The sequence below is a fragment of the Struthio camelus genome, chromosome 3 (genome assembly GCF_040807025.1).
Source record: "Struthio camelus isolate bStrCam1 chromosome 3, bStrCam1.hap1, whole genome shotgun sequence".
Classification (NCBI taxonomy): Eukaryota; Metazoa; Chordata; class Aves; order Struthioniformes; family Struthionidae; genus Struthio; species Struthio camelus.
In genome coordinates, this window is record NC_090944.1 from 47,091,491 (window position 1) to 47,112,544 (window position 21,054).

General features: G+C 37.3%; 1 protein-coding gene across 8 annotated transcripts in view; it reads left to right on the plus strand.

Moving 5' to 3' along the window:
* DOP1A (DOP1 leucine zipper like protein A) overlaps positions 1-21,054 on the plus strand; it is a 70,398-nt gene that overhangs the window by 31,286 nt on the left and 18,058 nt on the right. For all 8 annotated transcript variants that reach the window (XR_011140122.1, XR_011140121.1, XM_068937651.1 and 5 more), the window contains 10 exons: positions 3,323-3,947; positions 7,208-7,482; positions 8,173-8,325; positions 12,204-12,304; positions 13,609-13,868; positions 14,635-16,642; positions 16,744-16,855; positions 17,817-17,999; positions 19,228-19,353; positions 20,839-20,973. Coding sequence is in view for 6 of the 8 variants with exons in the window: in XM_068937651.1 (XP_068793752.1) it covers positions 3,323-3,947; positions 7,208-7,482; positions 8,173-8,325; positions 12,204-12,304; positions 13,609-13,868; positions 14,635-16,642; positions 16,744-16,855; positions 17,817-17,999; positions 19,228-19,353; positions 20,839-20,973 (3,978 nt within the window). In the remaining 2 variants the exon portion in view is untranslated. The remainder of the gene's footprint in view (positions 1-3,322; positions 3,948-7,207; positions 7,483-8,172; positions 8,326-12,203; positions 12,305-13,608; positions 13,869-14,634; positions 16,643-16,743; positions 16,856-17,816; positions 18,000-19,227; positions 19,354-20,838; positions 20,974-21,054) is intronic.

The following is a 21,054-nucleotide window of genomic DNA, read 5'->3' on the forward strand; positions in this document are numbered from 1 at the left end:
CCAGTATGTACCCCTGGCAAATGCCACTTACAAGTGGCTGTCAATTGGACATTGTACTTTTGATCACAACCCTCTAAGCCTGACAATCCAGCCACATTTCCACCTAGCTTACAGTTCTCCTATCCAAACTACATAATTCTAGTTTGGTTGTAAGGATGCTATTGGAAGAATCCTTGCTAAAGTCAAGGTAAATGACATCCGTTGCCCTCCCCCATCGACAGAGCCAATCATCTCATCATAGAAAGCAATCAGGTTGGTCAGACGCAGTTAGTATTTGGTAGGTCTGTGTGGTCTGTTGCCAATCACTTTCAAGTCCTTTGGGCATGGCTTCCAGAAAGGTTTGTTGCATAATTTTTCCTGAGGACTGAAATTAGGTTGACTGACCTTTAGTTTCCTGGATCTTTCTTCATGCCTTTTTTGACTGAAAAAAGAAAGACTGGCAAAAAAAAGGGCACTGAATATCTTATCTTTTTTCCACGTCCTTTGTCAGTAGTTAGCCATGGGCAGGTTGCCCACGTTTTCCTTCATCTTCCTTTTGCTGCTGCTGTAGCGCTAGAAGCCATTCTAATAGTTGCCCTTCATATTTCTCACTAGTTTCAGCTCCAGCTGAGTTTTTACTCTTCTAATTCTCTCTGCGCGTGCCCAGGCAATTTGTCTATATTTCTCCCAGATAGCCCAACCCTGCTCCTGTCTCCTATGTACTTTCTGTTTGCATTTGAGCTCAGTCAGGCTTTCTTTATTCAAGCTGGCCCCTCTGCCATGCTCGCTTGACCTTCTGGACGTCAGAACAGACTGTTTTTGTGCTTCATGGAGTTTCTCCTTGAAAAACTATATTGGACCTCCTTGCCTTTCAGGCTAGTCTCCTGTGAGATCCTGCCGATCTGTTCCCTGAACAAGCCAAAATCTGTTCTTGTGAAGTGCATAAGTGTAATTTTGCTGTTCACCTCGTTCCTTCTTTCACAGTCTTAAAATCCATCACATAGTGACTGTGGCCAAGGATGCATTCAACCTGAGCGTTCTGTGGCTCAGATACCCACAAAATCTTTTCTTTAGAAATCAGGATATGAGAAAGATGTAGAATTGTGAAAACTTGAGTCTTGCTTCATACAGAGTTCAGGAGTTAGGGCACGCACCTGGACCCAGAAGTAGAACGCAGGACGTTCCTCCCTCAGGCAGTCCTCTGGTCATTCCCTTTGGGTTGCATGTAGCTTTGAAGTGGAGACTTCTGGGTCCAGGTCAACTAGCTTTTTTTACACGGAGCATCTATTTCTTCATTGCTTTACTGTGCACGTTCTGAGAGGACTCATCCATACTTTTGAGAGGGAATATTCCCTTTTCTCGATCTATAGTTTTGATTAACTGCTAATGGGATGTTCCCTCTGAACATTCAGCAGCCTATTTCTTTTAACTAAAACTGATTGAGACATGACTGTGGCTTTTACTAGAAGACAGAGTGAAATTAAGTCCATCACGTCTGGTGCCTTGTATGTGATATTTCATAAGACAGTCACCCTTTATGTCCTGCCAAGCTTGTTTTTGTACGCCTTGACATAGGAGACAGCAAAAGCTTTCTGAAATCAATTTTCTTTCAGATTCTTTCTTTATTTCTGGTAAAGCAAGATGTGATGTGCTACGTATGTAATGATGGCAATGTTGTTTTTGTTTAGTTATGAATAAGTTATTCAGATTTTTTCCTGGGAGAGGGAGACATAGATTACACTCGAACTCTATATTGAGGACTTGTGTTATGATGTTGGCCAGTGAACAGTGACCTTAAAGGTCCTGTTCACGACAGCAGATGTTGCCTGAGATCTTTGTGGCTAGATAAGAAGTATGTAGGGATGCTGTTCCCTGTATTTACCTAGTATGTAGGGATGCTATTTACTTTCTTCCCCCTAATCCTTCCGTTTCTGCTTAAGTTGCATCCCTGTTCACCTCATGTTCTCACCAGCAAAGACTGTGCTATCGTTTACCAAAAGGCCTGTAAGGGGTTAGAATGGGACAGAAAGCCTCTGTGGGTTTGTTTTGAGTAGAAAACATGCATCAAATGTGTGTGTTTTCTGACCTGACATGAAATTGATGCAGATAATGCATCATGAAGAACCGTAATTACTGGAGCAACCCTTCCTTCTTGTTTTTAGCAAATGATTTTTGTTGTCTCTAGTTGCAAATGATGAGTATTTTAAAAATAAAGTTTATTTATTGTTCTATAGTTATAGCCTTTTATCTGAAAGAAATCGCCAACTTCCATATCTCAGGACTGGTATATAAAGGGAAAGATGCTAGTTACTTAATGTTATATTATACATCTAAGAATAACTAAAATTCCCTCCAAACAGAAGTTTCATTATGCAATAATGAGAATAAAACTTATTAGTTTATTAGTATAAGTGTAGCTTATTAGTATAAGCAAGTATTAACTTCTTGGTATGGCTTTATTAATATACATTTGGAGATGAGAAATTTTTCTTTTTAGATTGTAAAATGTTTTATTCTTCTTTTACAGTTCTACAGTTCACCTCTTTTTCTAAAAATGTTTTGACAATATGTAGTTGTAATATTAAAAGAATGTTTTGACAACATGTAGTTGCAGTATTAAAAGACATTGATCCTACCTGCCTAGGCATATGTAACTTTGAGTTGTGGTTCTTGTATCTTATATCTAGACAGCTTCTAGGTTAAATTTAATTTAATCTCTAGTATACTAGATTATTTACTTGCGCAATGGAATCTTTAAAACCGTGATCAGAGAAGTGTATACCTCTTCCTAGTCTCTCAAGTCTTCCCATTCCTCTTTCTTGAAATCTCCTTTTATCTCATTTGCTCAGAGGCATCTTGTACTTAACTGCTGCAGCAGTTTTCCAATCAACAGATTGGAAATCCTTTCTTTGTAGAAGAACATGCTAAAATCTAATAATAATATCTTGTGTATATGCACTTCAGGTTTCTTTACATATTATTGTTTTTAACTTTTTCTGCATATCACAATCATGTCTCTTTTTTAATTAAGTATTTTGCTTTATTTTTTTTTAATATATATATGCTAGATATATAGTTGGCTTGGTCTATCATGCAAATATATTTTGGGGTTTTTCAGGGGTTAAGTGTGATTTAAGCTGTTACTGAAAGAGCTCAAAAGAAAAATACCAAGCGTTATTTTGTATAAAATGTATTTATATGATGAGATATAACTTAAAACTGTGGAATAAAACTTTAGAACTTGTGTTGCTTTCAAGCTGACAAGGAAATAAATAGTAAATAATTTCTTACTCATAACTAAATAATCCATTTTAAAGAATCACTAAACTTTTCTCCCAATTAGGTGCCCTCCATTTCACTTGACAATCCTAATGATGTGTTTGAAGACGGTGAAAATCCTCCAAGCAGTCGGTCGTCAGAAAGTGGATTCACAGAGTTTGTACAATATCAGGCGGATACAAGTGATGATATTGATAGAGCACTGAATGAAGGTCATGGTGCACCCAGCATCCCTATTATAGGTAGCACATCCTCAGAGACTGAGACAGCATCAACTGTGGGATCTGAGGAAACCATTGTACAGCCTCCTTCCCTAATGACACAGGGGACAGCAACTCGAAGTGGGAAAACAATCCAAAAGACTGCAATGCAGTGCTGTTTGGAGTATGTCCAACAGTTTTTAACCAGATTTATCAACTTGTATATCATTCAGAGTAATTCCTTGTCTCAGCCGTTAGGGACAGAGCTTCCAGTAGATCCCGCTAGAGAGCAAGGGCAGACAGCAAAATGGGATAGAGAATCACAAGGAGATGCTAAGGTGAAGAAAACAAGCAAGAAAAAAACACCAAAAGAATACCTTCCTGCCTTTATTGCTGCCTGTCAGCTGTATCTTGAATGTTCGAGTTTTCCTGTTTACATTGCTGAGGGAAACCGTACTTCAGAATTACATACTGGGAAACCTGAAGTTGGTAAGCGGCACTCTTCTTGGTTCTTTGCTTTTAAAATATTTTCTTTCAAAAATATTTAAAGTAACAGTAGTCATGCTTTGTGTGTGTTGTTGCTTGTTATTCTTCTCAAACATATGTTTCCTTCTGTATTAATTGGTTTACTTTTTGGACTAAACTACTTCTTAATAGATTTTAAGAACATTGCTGATTTTGCATGGGATTTGACACTAATCAATATTAGGATGACAAATATAAATTACACAAGCTGAAGTCTGAGAGTAGAGTCTAGATTTTCAGCTGTTGCCCTTTACCATATGGATACAGGAATATTTTCTTAATAACACTTTTCCTATGTCAGAAAGTATTTTCAGCTTGCCATATATATGTAACTGTCACAAACTGACATCAAATATGGTTTTAGCTCCATTTTGGTAGTTGTGGACTGACTTGCACATTGATTACTTTGTGGAATATATGGAAGTTATAAGCTTCATACCAGCTAAGAACTTCGTTAGTTTTTACTTTGCTCCTATTAAAAGTTAAAGTAATCATTTCCTTAAGATACAAACAATTCTTGTGGCTTTAATTGCATCAGAAAATAAAACAAAAAATGGGGGTTCTGTGAAGCGTATGTGTGCTTGCAGGTAAGTGTCCTAATTCCAGTTCCACTTCTGGTGGCTTGAGAGTTGTTGCCTTAAAGTGATACTATGGTGGAGGTACTAGATGCAAGCAAGAAATTGTAATTAGTATAACTTTGACTAACCTCAGAGTCTTCTGTGGTTTTATTTTTCCTGGAAACTTGCAAATTGTTCTTATCCACAGCTTTCAAAATGGCATGGGCACTGCTTGGAGAGGTGATTGTTTTTTGGCAGTAACATATGCATTGATTTAACAGATAACTGCTTCTTCTGTTCCTATAGTTTTTTAGATATATTATATATGTCTTCATTCCACAGTCAGGAGTTGAGTGTCTTTGACTTCGTGAGATCCAGATATATCAAATACTTGTGTGCCAGTTAAAGGCAACTTGATGATGGTTGTTTATTAACTAAGGGTATTGCTTTTCTAAACTCTGTATTCTGTTAACCTTTTCCTTGGGCTTGGTTCGGGAGTCTGTGAAAGTTGCATCATCTCTGGCCTTCAGATTTCCGTTTATAAAATAGACATACTACCTTGTGTAAAAGATCTGGCATAGGATATTTCTGCTTTTTCTGTGAAATGACCCTGAAAAATATAACAATTTCAAACACTAGCAGCCTGCAAATGAGAGTCGTGGCTGATGACAGAGAATTTAAAAACAAAAAAAAAAGCTGTTTGCTTATTGTTATTCAGTGAATATAAATCTTTCTTTCTGTTATTGCTGCCTTCTAAACTGTAAAGCAGGAAGCCTGTAGAACTTGAGTAGCAATAGTTGTCTCATAGGAGGGCAGTCATCCTAGAAATCACGTTCGCTTTGTTAAATGTCTTGTTTTTGCATTGCTCATTTATCACCTGAACTCTTCCATTTGTGATGTTACATTTGCAGTCCATTGAAGAGCGTACCTTTGAATAGGGAATGAGCATAAGCTCATGGAATATATGGAAGTTATAAGCTTCATACCAGCCAAGAACTTCATTAGTTTTACTTTGCTTCTATTAAAAGTTAAAGTAATCGTTTCCTTAAGATACAAACAAGGTGATTGAAATCAGCTGGGAGGCTTTTGTTTCAGACACAGATGTTGGTGAACAGGGTGGCAGGACTGACCAGCATAGCAATGGGAACAGGTCTGCTGGGTTGTCCCGGGAGTCCTGCTTCACATAATTGCCACAAGTGCAACGGAGGATGGGAAGTGGAGGATGGGAAGTGGAGGATGGGAAGTGGAGGATGGGAAGTGGAGGATGGGAAGTGGAGGATGGGAAGTGGAGGATGGGAAGTGGAGGATGGGAAGTGGAGGATGGGAAGTGGAGGATGGGAAGTGGAGGATGGGAAGTGGAGGATGGGAAACAGTAGTTGCCATAATTCACACGCCAGCCTCTTCATTTACTGATACGTTTTTCTGCTGTGGAGGAGCCTGGTTTTACTGAAGGCTTCCTAACTTTGTATCGTATTTTTGCTGTTGTTTGTTGGTGATGTGATGTTTGCCTTTAGCTGATGGTGAGAGGCATTGATCTAGTTTTAAGAATGAGTCTAATTATTCTGATACTGGTAGAACATAAATGTGCTTGAACTTAGCTGTATGCTTAATTTCCTCAAATAAATGTCTGCTATTTTTAATTGAAGAAATTAAAAAGGGAATTGAGTCAAGCTCAAAGGAATGTTTATAAACTATAGAACGTTAAATTGGAATTATGTTAGATATATTTAGGCTTTAAATTATATTCCAAAATTATTATGTATGTAAATTAGAAATTACATCTTCTTCCTTTTGATTGTAAATAGATGCTGTATTTATGCCTATCAAATAACACTTTTTCATTTGTGTCTCATTGTGGAATCGTTTACATATTTTAGTAATGTAATCCATAGAGTCCTTTTGATATTTTAAGAAAAATTACTCTGATAGCACTAAAATTTTTTTTAGTGCATTGTGCATGTGGTGCACAAAGGGTGAGCTGACTGTCAACTGCAGAGAAAGACACGTGCATTATCAGACCATTGTATTGTAATAAGTCAGGGGACAGGAAGAAGGGGGAAGTAACAACCTACAGTGAAAGCAGAATATTATTTAGTAGGGATAATTATTTCTCGCCAAAACCATCAGTTGCTGGAGATGCTTTTACTCCAGTCTTATGCTTCAAGCAAAACGAATCTATCTTGTGTCAATTGACACTGTATTTACATATATAAGATACCATAGAATTATTCTAGGACAAACTGCATTGTTACAATTTGTTTGCACTTCAAGAGTTTCCTGAAGGAGGAAAGGAAATGAAGGAATGTGCAGCCTACTGAATGTGCAGTTTTGTCTAAAAAATGAAATGAATGCATCCATGAAAACAGATGCAATTCCATAAAATGTATTTTTTTCTCTTCCTTGCTCAAGTTTTGATGTCCACTTTTAGTTACTAAATATTTGAAGTGATTTAGTATTACATTCGTTGAGTATATTATTCTAAAGGAAAAGATATAAAGATATATCAGTATTTCTCCTGCATACATTTTCATGCACACATACAGTGGGAGAGTTGAAATGTGAAAGGTAAAGGACAATCATAGATGTGGTTTTGAGATATAGCGAAAAAGTTAATAACATTTAAAATTGTTGTTAAATGAAGATATTTTCTCTGATTTTTCGTTTCAGACTGTGAACAAGTGCAGCCTCCGCTGTGGCTTCAGACTCTAATGAATGCTTGCAAACAAGCAAGTGATTTCAGCATTCAGGGGGTTACTATTTCCCTTGTGATGGACTTGGTTGGATTGACTCAATCCGTTGCTCTTGTCACTGGAGAAAATCTGAACAGTGTGGAAACTGCTCAGCCTCTTAGCCCTAACCAGGGAAGAGTGGCTGTCGTCATTAGACCTCCTCTTTCTCAAGGCAACCTGAGATACATGGCTGAAAAGACAGATTTCTTCAAGGTACCATGGAACATCTCATTAATGGTTTTTCTAGGTTGTTTTTTCTGGCTAGTGGAGACTGACATTCTCAGCCATTTTCGTCTGCTTGATGTGGTAAACCAAACTTTCTTGCTGAGTGTTTTGACAACAGTTGTAATCCATATTAGACTCTAAATGAAAATACATGATCAACTTTCCAGCTGTGGGTGTGTTATTGATTGCTCAGGTGAAAACACTTGATTGAATCAAGATTTTTGAAAATATAAATGAAAATTGATTGAATAGCATTGCTAACATCTAGCAGTAGCAAAGGTATGAAGCTGGGCTGTACGTGTTCTAGGACTCTGACAAACTACTCTTTCTGCATTTGTAACTTGTATAAGAAATCATCTCCAAAAGATAATTGACCACAGAGTGCATTAGGTAGTTAATTATATTCTAGTGAGAATCTTCTGTATCTGGAGATGACTAAATTCTGACTCCTCTAACAGGAATGTTTTATGCTGTAAGTCAATGCAATGTTTTAAGCAGTTGCTTATGTTCATACAAATATAAAGAACATTTTTATAGATAGCCTGTTAGTCATATGATGTTATCAGATACAGTGTCTCCCCGCACTGCATATAGCTCAGGTTAGTTTAGAGAAGAAAAAAAAATGTGTAATACGCATTCATTTGTGTTTCTTGAAACATTTTTTTTTCATGTACAAAGCATATAGCTTTAACTCTCTGGGACCAGCTGGGAGATGGAACTCCTCAGCATCATCAGAAGAGTGTGGAGCTCTTCTACCAGCTGCACAACCTTGTTCCATCTTCTAGCATTTGTGAAGATGTTATTAGTCAGCAGCTGACTCACAGAGACAAGGTAAGCTGTTCTCATGGTTACTGAAATATGAGTTAAATGTATGTTTATTTTTAGAGAAACATGTCTGGAAAAAGGACATGGTGCTTCAGTGGAGGGCATAAATAACTCCAGTATTTAAAACGTTGCATTATATCTTTAAGATTGTTTCAAACGTTAGAAATACTTTTACTTCTATGCAGAACATCAGACTTGTCTACCCTCTGAGACTGGCACTCTTTCCTCTGTTCCCACTCGCAAGAGCAGTTAACCTTATCTCTGTATTTGATCCCTGTTTTCATGACATCTTGATGTTTCACAAATATTGATTCCTTTTTCCTCATTATGCTTCTCTGAAGAACAGGGAATCATTTGTACAAAGAAACAGTTTCAAGAAAGATGGGATCTTAATCAAGGCGTATAGAAAAGGGTTTGTAATGGTAGGACTTGGACCTAGACTTTCTGGATTCCATTCTGGTTGTCCTAACTGCTCTTCTTTCTCTGTGCAGCTCCTTCAAATTTAAGCATTCATTTTGCTTTATCCTAACCAACTAGTCCAGCCCTCCTAGGTGCTCCTTCTTATTTCATCTAATTCTTTCATCCTGTCAAATAATTTATCTTAATACAGCATGCATGCCCTTCTTTTTCCTCACAGAACTTGGAGATGGAGAAAGAACTAAGTTTTTGCCATTGCCACACCTCAGTCACTTTTCTTGATAGTGATGTTGGATTGCTTCTCTCTCGAGACCAGTCATCTGTGGTCCTCTTTATCTTTCTATTCTTTTCATTTCTCTTTTCTTTCCCTCTGAGAGAAGTTGTCTTTACTGCCTTTATCTTGGTGCCACCACCTCATTTTTACAGTCTGAGGTTTGTTTTTGGTTCCTTTTGCTTGCCGTGAGAAGCATCCTTCTGAATCTGCTGCATTTGACATTAAGGCAGAAGCAGCAAACTAGTAATTCCCTTTCTCTCTGACAGTGAATTTGTTTTCTTGTCTTTCTGACAATTCCTACGTTATCTTGTTCTTTTTGGTCTGATACTTACAGTAACTGTAACAAAGAACCAGCTGTAACTGATAGATTTTACTTTATTTGCAGACACCAAGAGCCATGCTAGATATTTATGAGCTCCATCTTCTGCAGCTTCTCTCAGTTAAATATTTCCAGCTAGAGTGTTTCTGTAACAGTCTTCTCCTTCAAGCTCTCAGTGAAGAGGCTCCGAAACAGTTCTTCCCAATCTCATGTGGCCCCTTTCTTCTCTAGTTATTCGTCCTTATAAGATTTAAATTCTGACCATTTCTGACATGCTTGCCAGTTCTAGAGGGCAGCTAATAAACTGCTTTCCAGTAATTGCCACTTCTTTTGCATCTACATCTTTGTGGAAATACGCTTGCCTGACCTACTCTAGCTGACATGACAGCTGGGTTGCAGGTGGTCCGCACATTTCTTCTGAGCGTGTTGCTGAAGCTACTGTGTTCTTGAAGGTCTTTATTTTCTATCTCTGTCTCCTGTCAAAAGCCGTGGACTATAATCTGAGAAGAACATTTTGAATGATCGGAGAGCTGCTTCTCTGCCTCTCTGATAATAGTGTTTGATTTCTCGTTAGTACTTTGTAACTTGTCCTAATTCCTGTTATGCCACCGCAGGTTAAAATATTTGCTCATGAATTCACGTGATGTATTTCTCCTCTTCCTTATTGCTGCACAAAGGTCTCTTATCTCACTGCCAGCTTTGTTTGTTTGTTTGTTTGTTTGTTTGAAGTGATCTTGGCTATCTGACTGACTACTTCTGCTTTGCTCTCAGTTTAGCTAGCACAGTAGTATTTTCAAAATCTTTTGAAGCTGGAAGGTGTTCAGATTGCTGACAAACAATGTCTATTCTATGTCTGTGGTATATCTCTTTACTTTCCTACTAGAGTAAGAGAGCTTTTCAGCATTCAGCAGCACAGACTGTTTTATGTAGGAGACTTTTCCTCTTATCAAAAGAAATGCTCTACTTACCCATATATAAAGCACATGCTTATAGCTTTTACTATGGTTAATAGGCGTTCTGCTTGTAATGACTGGTGCTATTTTGCCTCTACCTGAAACACATTTCTAGAAATCGATTTGACGTTTGAGTTGAGGCCTTTGTAGTGCTTTAAATTTTAGAGGTACAAACTGTCTTCACAGCCCCTACAGAGTGGATAATAGGAAGCAATGTGAGCTTGTGTGATTTCACAAGCAGTTGCCTTTTCTGCCTTCCTGCCAGAGGTTAGCAAGGCCAACTGTGAGGCAGCTCGTCAGTCACTGCAGTTCACAGCTTGACATGTTGATAATACTGCTGCTGATTTATAGTTTAACATATGATGCTGGTCTGTGAACTGCTGTGTCTGAAGAGGTGGCACACGCTCATTTCTGCCAGCCTTGCTGTGAGGGGAGTAACTTGGTAATCTTCCGAGCATGGACTGCAAGGGCTCACATGAAGTCTTCTCTATATGTTTGAGAATTGGTTATTTTGTCTCTCTAATCAGCAGATGTTGTTGAATCGTTTTGTGTAATAGTGTATATATTTGGCTGCAATTTTTTTCCTGTGATAAGCATAGTTTTTCTACACGTGTTATGTTTGCTTTTTTTTTTTGGGGGGGGCAGAATACTGCTATTTCTCTAGCTTTTAGTCTGAATCTGCTGTGATCTGCCTTGTGTTATAATTTTATTATAGTTTTCATTTATTGTAGCTTTGACTTAATTTGCGTTGTTGTGGCACATATTGGTTATATTAGTGGTTGCAGAACTTAAACTATGTGTTGTAAGTGAAGTCTGGAAGTATGCCAAATTCTCAGTGATATTAAGTTTGCAGTTTGGTTTCATTTTGATTAGAGGTGACTATACCTACTATTTATTTCCTATAAGCATACGTTCTAAAAATGAACAGAGAAAACCTGCGCTATCCCTGCTTATCTAGCAATTTAGTTTAAACCGTCCTTGTATTTGAAACAAATTTTACATGATACTCTGTTCGGTATAACCATTCTGATTGCTGTGCTTTCTTTGTTCAGTCCTGCAGCTGCTTAGCAACTGTTTTTTTACAGTTATACCCACGTACTCATATCGAAGTGTGGCATTTGTTATTGTTTACAGCCTTGGTGGAATAACTCTTTGCTCTGATAGCCACAGTAAAGAGATGAAGACGAAAAATTTTTACCTTAATATCATTTTCAGAATTAAATATTTTGCATATTATTAGCAGTTGTTAAAACTCATCTACTACATTAAGCATGTATTATTTGTTGCAAAGCTAAGCTGTAAATTCTAGAGCAAAAATTGGTGTCTTATTGATGAACTCTGTCTAGCTGGAGAGTTCTTGCATCTCTCTTTCTAGCCAATCTATTTTCGTTTCCTTATTTCCTTGGATACTGTGTTTAATTCCGGGACTCTAGACACTACCACTTCCCTGCTTATATCTAAACATTTCTCTGACAGTTCTTCTCTCTTCCTCTGTATCTTTGAGTTTCAAAAGCTTGTGTGTTTCCTCCGGATCACTCTTCAAGATCTCTTCTAATGCCTTGGAATTGATGACGATAAACTCACTGAAAATAGAGCTGTGCAACTGGCAAGAGTGAAATGAGTATTGTTCAAGCTGTGGCAACATGTATTCAAAATTTTTTTCAGGCTAAACATGGAAATGGAGAAAGGAAAGATCAAGATGGGGGGAGGAATCATTTCACGTTACTAAAATTGTCTGTAAAAAGCTATTGTTGCCTATTATTATTTTTCAATATTTAAAAGGTAAAATTTGAATTCATAGTCAAATAAGTGATTTAAGAGATATCATGAAGTAATTTTAAGCTTCTGTATACCTCTTTTTCCCAGTTCTTGTCAGAGGCTGTGGTATTCTGTTAGATCTAATGTATGATTTGATCCACAGAAAGTAAGAATGGAAGCTCATGCAAAGTTTGCAGTGCTATGGCATCTCACCCGTGACCTTCATATTAACAAGACTTCTTCCTTTGGCCGTACCTTTGACAGGTTGGTAATTGCAGCCGTGATTCAGCTGAAATAATTTTGCTTCAAAATCTTTTAACTACGTTACACTGACAGCATAAAGTATTTAGAATTTAGAGAACTTCAGTGCAACCCTGAAAGCCAGGAAGGAGGGGACGAAGTGAATCCGAGTGTTTTACAAATTTATTTTCATGATGATGTCAGCTGTAGATTTTTCTGACAGTTATAAATGTAGGACAGGAGAGATCCCCTGGTGCATTGACCAGTGCTGCAATTAAAATATTTGTCTATATTGAGCGTAGTATCTGGGTTATTTTACTAAGTTATTTAACTTAGTAAAAACAAAAGCAAGAGAGAGAAGTCAACACAGAAGTGCATTATGTAGAAACAGAAAGTAAGGATAGGGCTAAGAGAATTTAAGAAAAATCTGCAAATAAGCACTAAAATATAAAAATTATTTTCTGTAATATGTGTGTTTTTATATAAGATGTCACCTACTGACAAGCAGCAGAGGATTTCTATTTTGCTTTCTGGTATCAGGCTATCTTCTTAGGAAAAAGCTGTATGTTCCAGACCCTGAACTAGCCTCATCATAGCAATGTGCTGGGAAGACGCTCGTGTAAATTTCCTAGTGTATACCTCGCTGTAGGAAGCGGGGTAGAATGGTTATCGTTTCTTTGACTTGCTGCTGTCGCTCGTGGAAATGGTGATAAATTCTGTATGTACAGCTAAGAGCTTATTATGAACACATGCCACTGGAGGACATAAAATGGTAAAATTTAGAATCCAAAACAAATTGTTTTCCCCCTCAAATTTGGAAAGAATTCAGAAGGCTAAAACTGTAAAAAGAAGAAAATGATGAGAGTAGGAAGAATTTTATCATTACATACATTTCTCCTCCCAGTTCTCGAAGATAAAACCTTTGGATAAGGTATCTCCTATTTTCCATGCAACTGCATAAATTGGCTTTTTAAGTTTGTCTTTTTGTAGCACTTAGTAGGCAATGGCACTTTGTTATGCTAGTAGCTGTACAAATATTTTAACTGACATTACTACTACTACTACTACAGCTGTCTTAACTGACATTATTACTAGCTCTTCCTGGTCTTTTCTTCATTAGGCTAGACTAAAATATGAAATTTTGGGCTGCAAAGTTTGCAAATAAGATACTGCAAATTTGGGCTGCAAAGAAGATACTGTTTTATACACTTGGGGGGAACACTGGAGTATGTCCCAACATATTGAATTGATCAAATATCAGATTAAATTGGGGTTATAGTGTGTGTGGTATAGAATATGTACTAAGTTCATTCTTCTTTCTGTTCTAGATCTTTATTTATTATGCTAGATAGCCTTAATAGCTTAGATGGTTCTACGTGGTCAGTGGGACAAGCCTGGCTAAATCAGGTCCTTCAGAGACATGATATTGCAAGGGTTCTCGAACCCTTGCTCCTACTGCTTCTCCATCCAAAAACTCAGCGAGTTTCTGTTCAGCGAGTACAGGCTGAATGTTGCTGGACTAAATCTCCCTGTCACCCTGAAGAAGAAAATGAAAAGCACTTTATGCAGAAATTTAGCTGTACAGATGGTATGTACACTAGAGGACTGTAGGAAGTTTCTTACTTAATTTTACTTATGTATTATTTGCAAGTAATGTTAAAACATAGTAGAAATCTTTGACAGTCATCTCAAAAGAATGTTCTAGAGTAACTACTGCTTATACGTACGTCTGTTTATGCATGCACGTTTTTTCCTAATTCAAGCCTTCCTGGTAGACTAGATACAAAGTCTACTCAATATATCTACCCAAAGATACCCTAGTATCTTTGAAGTTTCATTGCTTTCAAATTAAGAAAATGCTCAAGTATTTTAATGTAGAGTGTGTTATTATGACTTATTCATTTCAGTGGAACTTAAGCGTATGTCTCGAAGTTTAAACAAGAGCTAAATTGCTTTTTTGAATTAGGATCACAGTGATGTGAGACTGACTGAAAACATACTGGTCTAGTTTGAAGGTGTAAGCACATATAGTATAATTTTAGTAACATTGTGTTAATTACTTTTTATGAAAAGACAAGCACATAAGACTGCTAAAGTTTTCATATATGAATTACGCTGTTTTGCTAAAGTATATTACTAAAATAATTTTGCTTTGGTTAAGTGAACGCATGTGTGGTTTGCTTGTTAACTTTTTTTTTTTTTCCTGTTCTGGAGTGAAAAGGAGCTAAGTACCATAGCTTCATCTCAGTCTAAGTATTAAAAATAGTTTAAGTTCTTAATTTTAATTCTAAATTCTTATTCTTAATTCTAAATATTACATGTATGATTTTCTTTTTCTTTTTTTTTTTTTTAAGCATTTTCTCATGTGCCTTTAAGCCAAGGACAACTTATTATACCTAAAGAGAGCAACGAAAAACAACTTGCTATGGACGAAATGGAGAACTTTAGCCTGACTGTCAACCCTCTGAGTGACAGACTTTCCTTGTTAAGTACTAGCAGTGAGACTATTCCAATGGTTGTGTCCGATTTCGACCTTCCCGACCATCAAGTTGAAACATTGCAGAGTTCTGACTCTGGCTGTTCTCAGTCATCTGTTGGAGACAACATCAGTTACGAGGTAGAAACAGAAAGCCTGAGTGCTCAAGATAGCTCTCAGACTCTGAGAGAAGACTCACCTGATGAAATTGTGCAGCAAGTGGTTACTGATCTGATATGCAAAGTTGTAAGTGGTCTTGGAGAAGAGACTGAATCAGTTGGACATAATTTACTCTCTGAGGATACTTCATGTAAATTCAGTCCCTTAGATAACTCTGAAGAGGTGACTAAAAGTGAAGATCAAAATATTCAAAGTAGCCAGAGTAGTTTACTTAGTAATGACAGTTCCCAGTTATTATCAGCGTCAACTGAGACTGGGCTTGAGAGCTTAAGAGATGAAATTTCAAGAAATAACTCTTCACCCTGTATTGTAGCAAGTCAGCAGTCTCTCTCTGACCTCACTTTTACTTCCACAGAATCAAAGACTAGAAAGCGAAGCCACAGTAGTATTCAGTTCAGCTTCAAAGGAAAGCCACCAGAAAAAATGTCAGAAAAAGAAACAATTGTTAAAGAGTCTGGTAAACAACCAGGTGCAAAACCTAAGGTGAAAATAGCCAAAAAGAAAGATGAAGAGAAGAAGAAAGCACAGACGGAAAAGCTTAAACAAACTAATGTCTTCTTTAGTGATGGTCTTGATTTAGAAAACTGGTACAGTTGTGGAGAAGGAGAGATTTCAGAAATAGAGAGCGATGTGGGGTCCCCAGGAACGCGAAGATCTCCCAACTTTAATATCCATCCATTGTATCAACATGTGCTGCTCTATCTCCAGCTGTATGACTCTTCAAGGACACTATATGCTTTCTCTGCAATTAAAGCAATTCTGAAAACAAATCCTTCAGCTTTTGTAAGTGCCATCTCTACTACCAGTGTCAACAATGCATACACTCCTCAGCTCTCGTTGCTCCAGAATCTTCTAGCGAGGCATCGAATATCTGTTATGGGCAAAGATTTCTATAGTCACATCCCAGTTGATTCGAACCATAACTTTCGGAGTTCCATGTACATAGAAATTCTTATCTCCTTATGTTTGTATTATATGCGGAGCCACTATCCAACTCATGTTAAAGTAACCTCACAAGATCTAATAGGAAACCGTAATATGCAAATGATGAGCATCGAAATTTTGACACTTCTGTTTGCCGAGTTGGCAAAAGTCATAGAAAGCTCTGCAAAGGGCTTTCCTAGTTTTATTTCGGACATGTTATCCAAGTGCAAGGTTCAGAAAGTCATCCTGCATTGTCTGCTGTCTTCTATCTTTAGCGCACAGAAATGGCACAGTGAAAAGACAGCTGGAAAAAACATAGTGGCTGTAGAAGAAGGTTTCTCTGAAGACAGCCTTATAAACTTCTCTGAAGACGAATTTGATAATGGCAGTACTCTGCAGTCACAGCTTCTAAAAGTACTCCAGCGGCTGATTGTCCTGGAGCACAGAGTAATGACTGTGCCTGAGGAAAATGAAACATGCTTCGAATTTGTCATAACGGACTTAGAGCACATTGGCCCTCAGCAGCCGATGACTTCCCTTCAGTATTTACACTCCCAGCCAATAACCTGTCAAGGCATGTTTCTCTGTGCAGTGATAAGAGCTCTGCATCAACACTGTGCCTGTAAAATGCATCCCCAGTGGATTGGCCTTATCACTTCTACTTTGCCTTACATGGGAAAAGTCCTTCAGAGGGTAGTTGTTTCTGTGACCCTTCAGCTTTGCAGGAATTTGGATAATTTAATTCAGCAGTATAAATATGAAACAGGATTATCTGATAATAGGTATGTGTATGTGGAGACGTATGATTTCTCAAGCAAATTTTCTTGTACTGAGTTAATTTACCACCAAAAGAGCTACTTAAAAATTTAATCTTTTATTTTAGACCTCTTTGGATGGCATCAGTCACTCCACCAGACATGATTCTTACTTTACTGGAAGGTATCACAACAATAATTCATTACTGCCTCCTAGATCCATCCACACAGTATCATCAGGTAAACCTATCCGGGCGTCTGAAAGATTCCTGTACGGTACCCATCAAATTAAGGAGTATGATTTGTACTAACAGTGCTTGTATATAGGTAAATGTACAGAATTGAAGGCTTGAGTGGAAAAATACTAAATATGACTTTCTCGGCTATAAATATATTTTTCGTTGATAATTTATACATTTCAATTGAACAGAAGAACAGTTTTCTACAAAGTGCACTTTGAGAGAGTATTCTTAGAGTTGTTGTTGTTGTTGTTGTTACCCTGAAAAAGAGCAAAATAGGCATTCATTAACTTTCAGACCTCTGAGATGCCACCTTTTAGAACTGGCTTCGTTTGTGGGACTTTACAGACTGATGCCTTTATTTTCTGGCTGGATTGTGTTCATCTTGCAATATGCCAGCATATTCTCTTTCTGCAGCTTCTATATTTTCACAGTTTCTCTTTTTATTCAGGTGATATTTTTGGATCTGATGCTCTGTGCATAGTCTATGTCAGGAATTTGGCCCAGATTCTGCAAGAAAGTATTTTGTCCTGCTATCTCTTATTTTGTTTTTGTTCATATTTCCCTTTGCCTTCCATTCATTTAGAGATAACGGAGACGTGTTTACTGCCTGTGCAAGTAAATAATTTTGCATGGAGTATTAGTTTCCTCTCAAATTCTGAAATAATTAAGTTTTGCAAAGGTATTGGTAGATCATATAAAATTGATCACTGTAGACATGAGGCCTCACACGTTCAGAATACATTCCATACTGAACGATTGTGAGTCGAAAGATTCTTTAATTTGTTATTATTTAATAGATTGAAACCTGTATATACTATAAGAATTATTCAAAAATATTTTGAAGAGGAGTTAAAGTTGAAACTTCTATGCCCATTAAATTTCAATGCATACTATTTTATTAATGCTGTTTATGTAGATGTTTAATGCTCTTCCTCCCTTTCTCCTTTGAAATCGGCTAGCTTTTGGTTAATGTGGATCAGAAACATTTGATTGAAGCACGCAATGGGATCTTATCTATCCTGCATATGATCATGTCTTCTGTGACTCTGCTGTGGAGCATCCTTCACCTTGCAGATTCTTCAGAGAAAACAACTGCTGCTGCTGCTGCTTCCATTACCACTATTAATCTTGGATCAACAAAGGTCAGAATATCAGGGATAACATCATTTAAGTGAATCCCTTTGTCAGTCTAAATTTACTTACGTTCCCTGAAGTGTAAATTGTGTTGTAATACCTTTGTCCCCATCTATAATCATCCACCCCAGAAACAAGGCTTTTATAAATGGGTATAGAATCAGCTTTTAAACTTTTTTGTGTTTTTAACTCATTTAAACTTGTATATCACCTGGCAACAATGTGCCTCCCCTGTTGGCTTTCTACAAAAGAAATCACATCCATCCTGAAGAACAATTGAAGTCGTTGAAAGACAAAGGTTGAAAGACAAGGTTCAAAACTGAAAGGTTTCAAAAAATATGTTTTTAAAGGGTTTCAACAATGAAAATTTCAGTGTCCCCAAGTACCTTGTTCTAGGATTTTCTTCCTACCTCTTAATCTTTATCTCACTTGCCGTAGCTTAAGCCCTTCACTACTTGTAGTGGGCATGAACATCATCTTCCTTTCTTCTTTGTAATTACTTCATACATATTTGAAAACTGTTATATCCCCACTAACTCTCTTTTCTCTAAACTATACAAATTAATTTCTGTCTCTTGTAGGTCATATTCTCTATATCACTAATCTTTCTTCTTTTTTTATAGTTTGGGTTCTCTCAAGTTGTGTACATTTCTTGAAGTAAGGTGTCCAAAACCGGACATGCTACGTGGTAGCCTCTTTCAGAGGAAATACTGTTTCATGTCTTGCATGTAGCACAGCTGTTTACGGATGCTTTTTTTTCTTCCTTGCAAAGTCTTGTCATTGTTGACTCAGTGAGTTTCTGATTGATTATAATTCCAAGACTTTTTTTCAGCAGCACTGCTATTTAAGTAGTTACTCATCCTGAATTGCTAAAGCAGTTTATTGCTACCTTTGCATGCAAAGTCCAAGTCCTAATGCAGATTATCTTTTTTAGGATATTTTTCCAGTTTGTCAGGTCGCTTTGGGTTCTATGCCTTTCAATATCAGCTGCTTTCCACTTCATTAACATTTGCAAATTTAACAAATGTATTTTTCTCTTCCGTTGTTTTAGTCATTAATAAAATGATTGCAGAGTACCACATGTAGAATAGAGCTTTATGAATGCAGAGTGCCTCCTTCCATTTTGACAAAAACTAGTGAGAGTTGCCGTCCCAGTATGGCTCGATAGCTAGTCATTTTGAACATAATGCTGAGTTGCTTGTTGAAAGGTGAACGTGTTCTACTTCCATGTTTCAGAACTTGAGGCAGCAGATTCTTGAACTGTTGGGCCCAATTTCGATGAATCATGGTGTTCACTTCATGGCTGCTATTGCATTTGTATGGAATGAAAGGAGACAAAATAAAAATGCTTCTAGGACAAAGGTATGTGTATACTACCATGGTGACTTTGAACAGAGGTAGTACCTTCAAGTAATTTAAAATCATTAAGGGTAAGATTGAGGGTTCCAGTGAAAAATGCACATTATGGAATATGGAAAATATTTGTATAAATTGCATTTATTAATTAGCAACTGTATGATCAGGGAGGTACTAATTTAATTTAGAAGTGGGTTAACCTTCTGAATCCTTCAAGATCAGAGTAATAATTCCAAGCCCCCAGATAAACTATTTGTTACTAACAATTTTAGCTGAAACAGTGTGCCTTCTATCGTGACTGTGCTAAAAACTGATTTATTTAAAACCTGATCTTTCTATTCTATGCCTCTCTGGAATCTAGGACAGTATGGGTCCAGTCTGTCACCAAGTTCGCTGTGCAATGCAGTAAGATAATAATGATGATTTATGGACAGGCTTAGGGGTGTGAATGTATAGTATGCACCTTCGTAGGGAGTATATATGAAGAATTTTGCTCATATGTGAATACTTTTCACTATTGGCATAACCTCTTAAAAGCATGAATTTTTTCCGTGAATTATTTTAGTCCAGGGTATTCATACTCAAATGCCTGAATTTATTCACTATCCTTTTTAGTCACCTAAATTTGCAGAAATATAGAGTGCTTGCAGCCCTTTTGTTCTTGAACCCATGGTTATAAATTTAACTGACCCTTTGGCATGTATGTTTTGTTGCAGGCTTTACTCATGTAACGATCTCACGCAGTGCAGGAGAATACGTTTTTCACCTCACCACCCTCCCCAACCACGATACAGCTTTTTAAGATAGTACTATAAGTTCAGTGATGACTTTGCAGGAGCTCTTGACTCATCACAACCTCGCTAGAAATGATTTCCATAAATTCACGTCTGACATATCAAGTATAGCATGTCCTATTTGAAGAGAGTGTGAATATTTAGTTAGCAAAAAAATCTGTAGTGTTTTGAAAAGGAGTGTATTTCCAAATTAGAAACCAGATAGTTGATGTTTAGATTAGAGGTCCAGCCTGAACTGGCGCCTCCAACTTGTGTTTCATATTTCCAGACTTTTGCATGCTCAGTCCCTTGATTGACTAACGTTCCTTGACTGTTGTTATTGAAATATTTTGAACAAACCTGAAGACTATGACAAAAGTAGTCGAAGGAGAACGTGTTCTTGGAGGAAGCTTTTAGGGTTTCTTACTGTGACTCTTACGAATTGTCAGAACGTTATTGCTCACTTGGGAAAAGTCCTCTCATTAGGAGCCTTCTTAAAAACATCACTCGCAGTAAAGGCAGCTTCCTAGGATTCCCTTTATAGTTGACAGTGACACGCTTCTGTGGGAGGCAGTTCAGATCTGGAACCCAAATCTCCTCTTTAGTAGCAGATCTCTTTCCTTTTACTTGATAAGAACCCTGTGAGGCACGCTGCCTTAATTTTTGGCACAGGCATTGTCTCTGATGATAATCTATGACGTGTATTTGATTCTTGCAGGTTATTCCTACAGCTGGTGAAGAACAACTTCTGCTGGTAGAGCTCGTTCGTTCTATCAGTGTAATGAGGACCGAGACTGTTATACAAACAGTGAAAGAAGTTTTGAAGCAGCCTCCAGCCATAGCAAAGGACAAGGTATGAACACTGTAAATGTGCTATTGATTTATTTAATATCTTTTTACAGAAGCTTAGATATTAAATGATATGGATACTTCA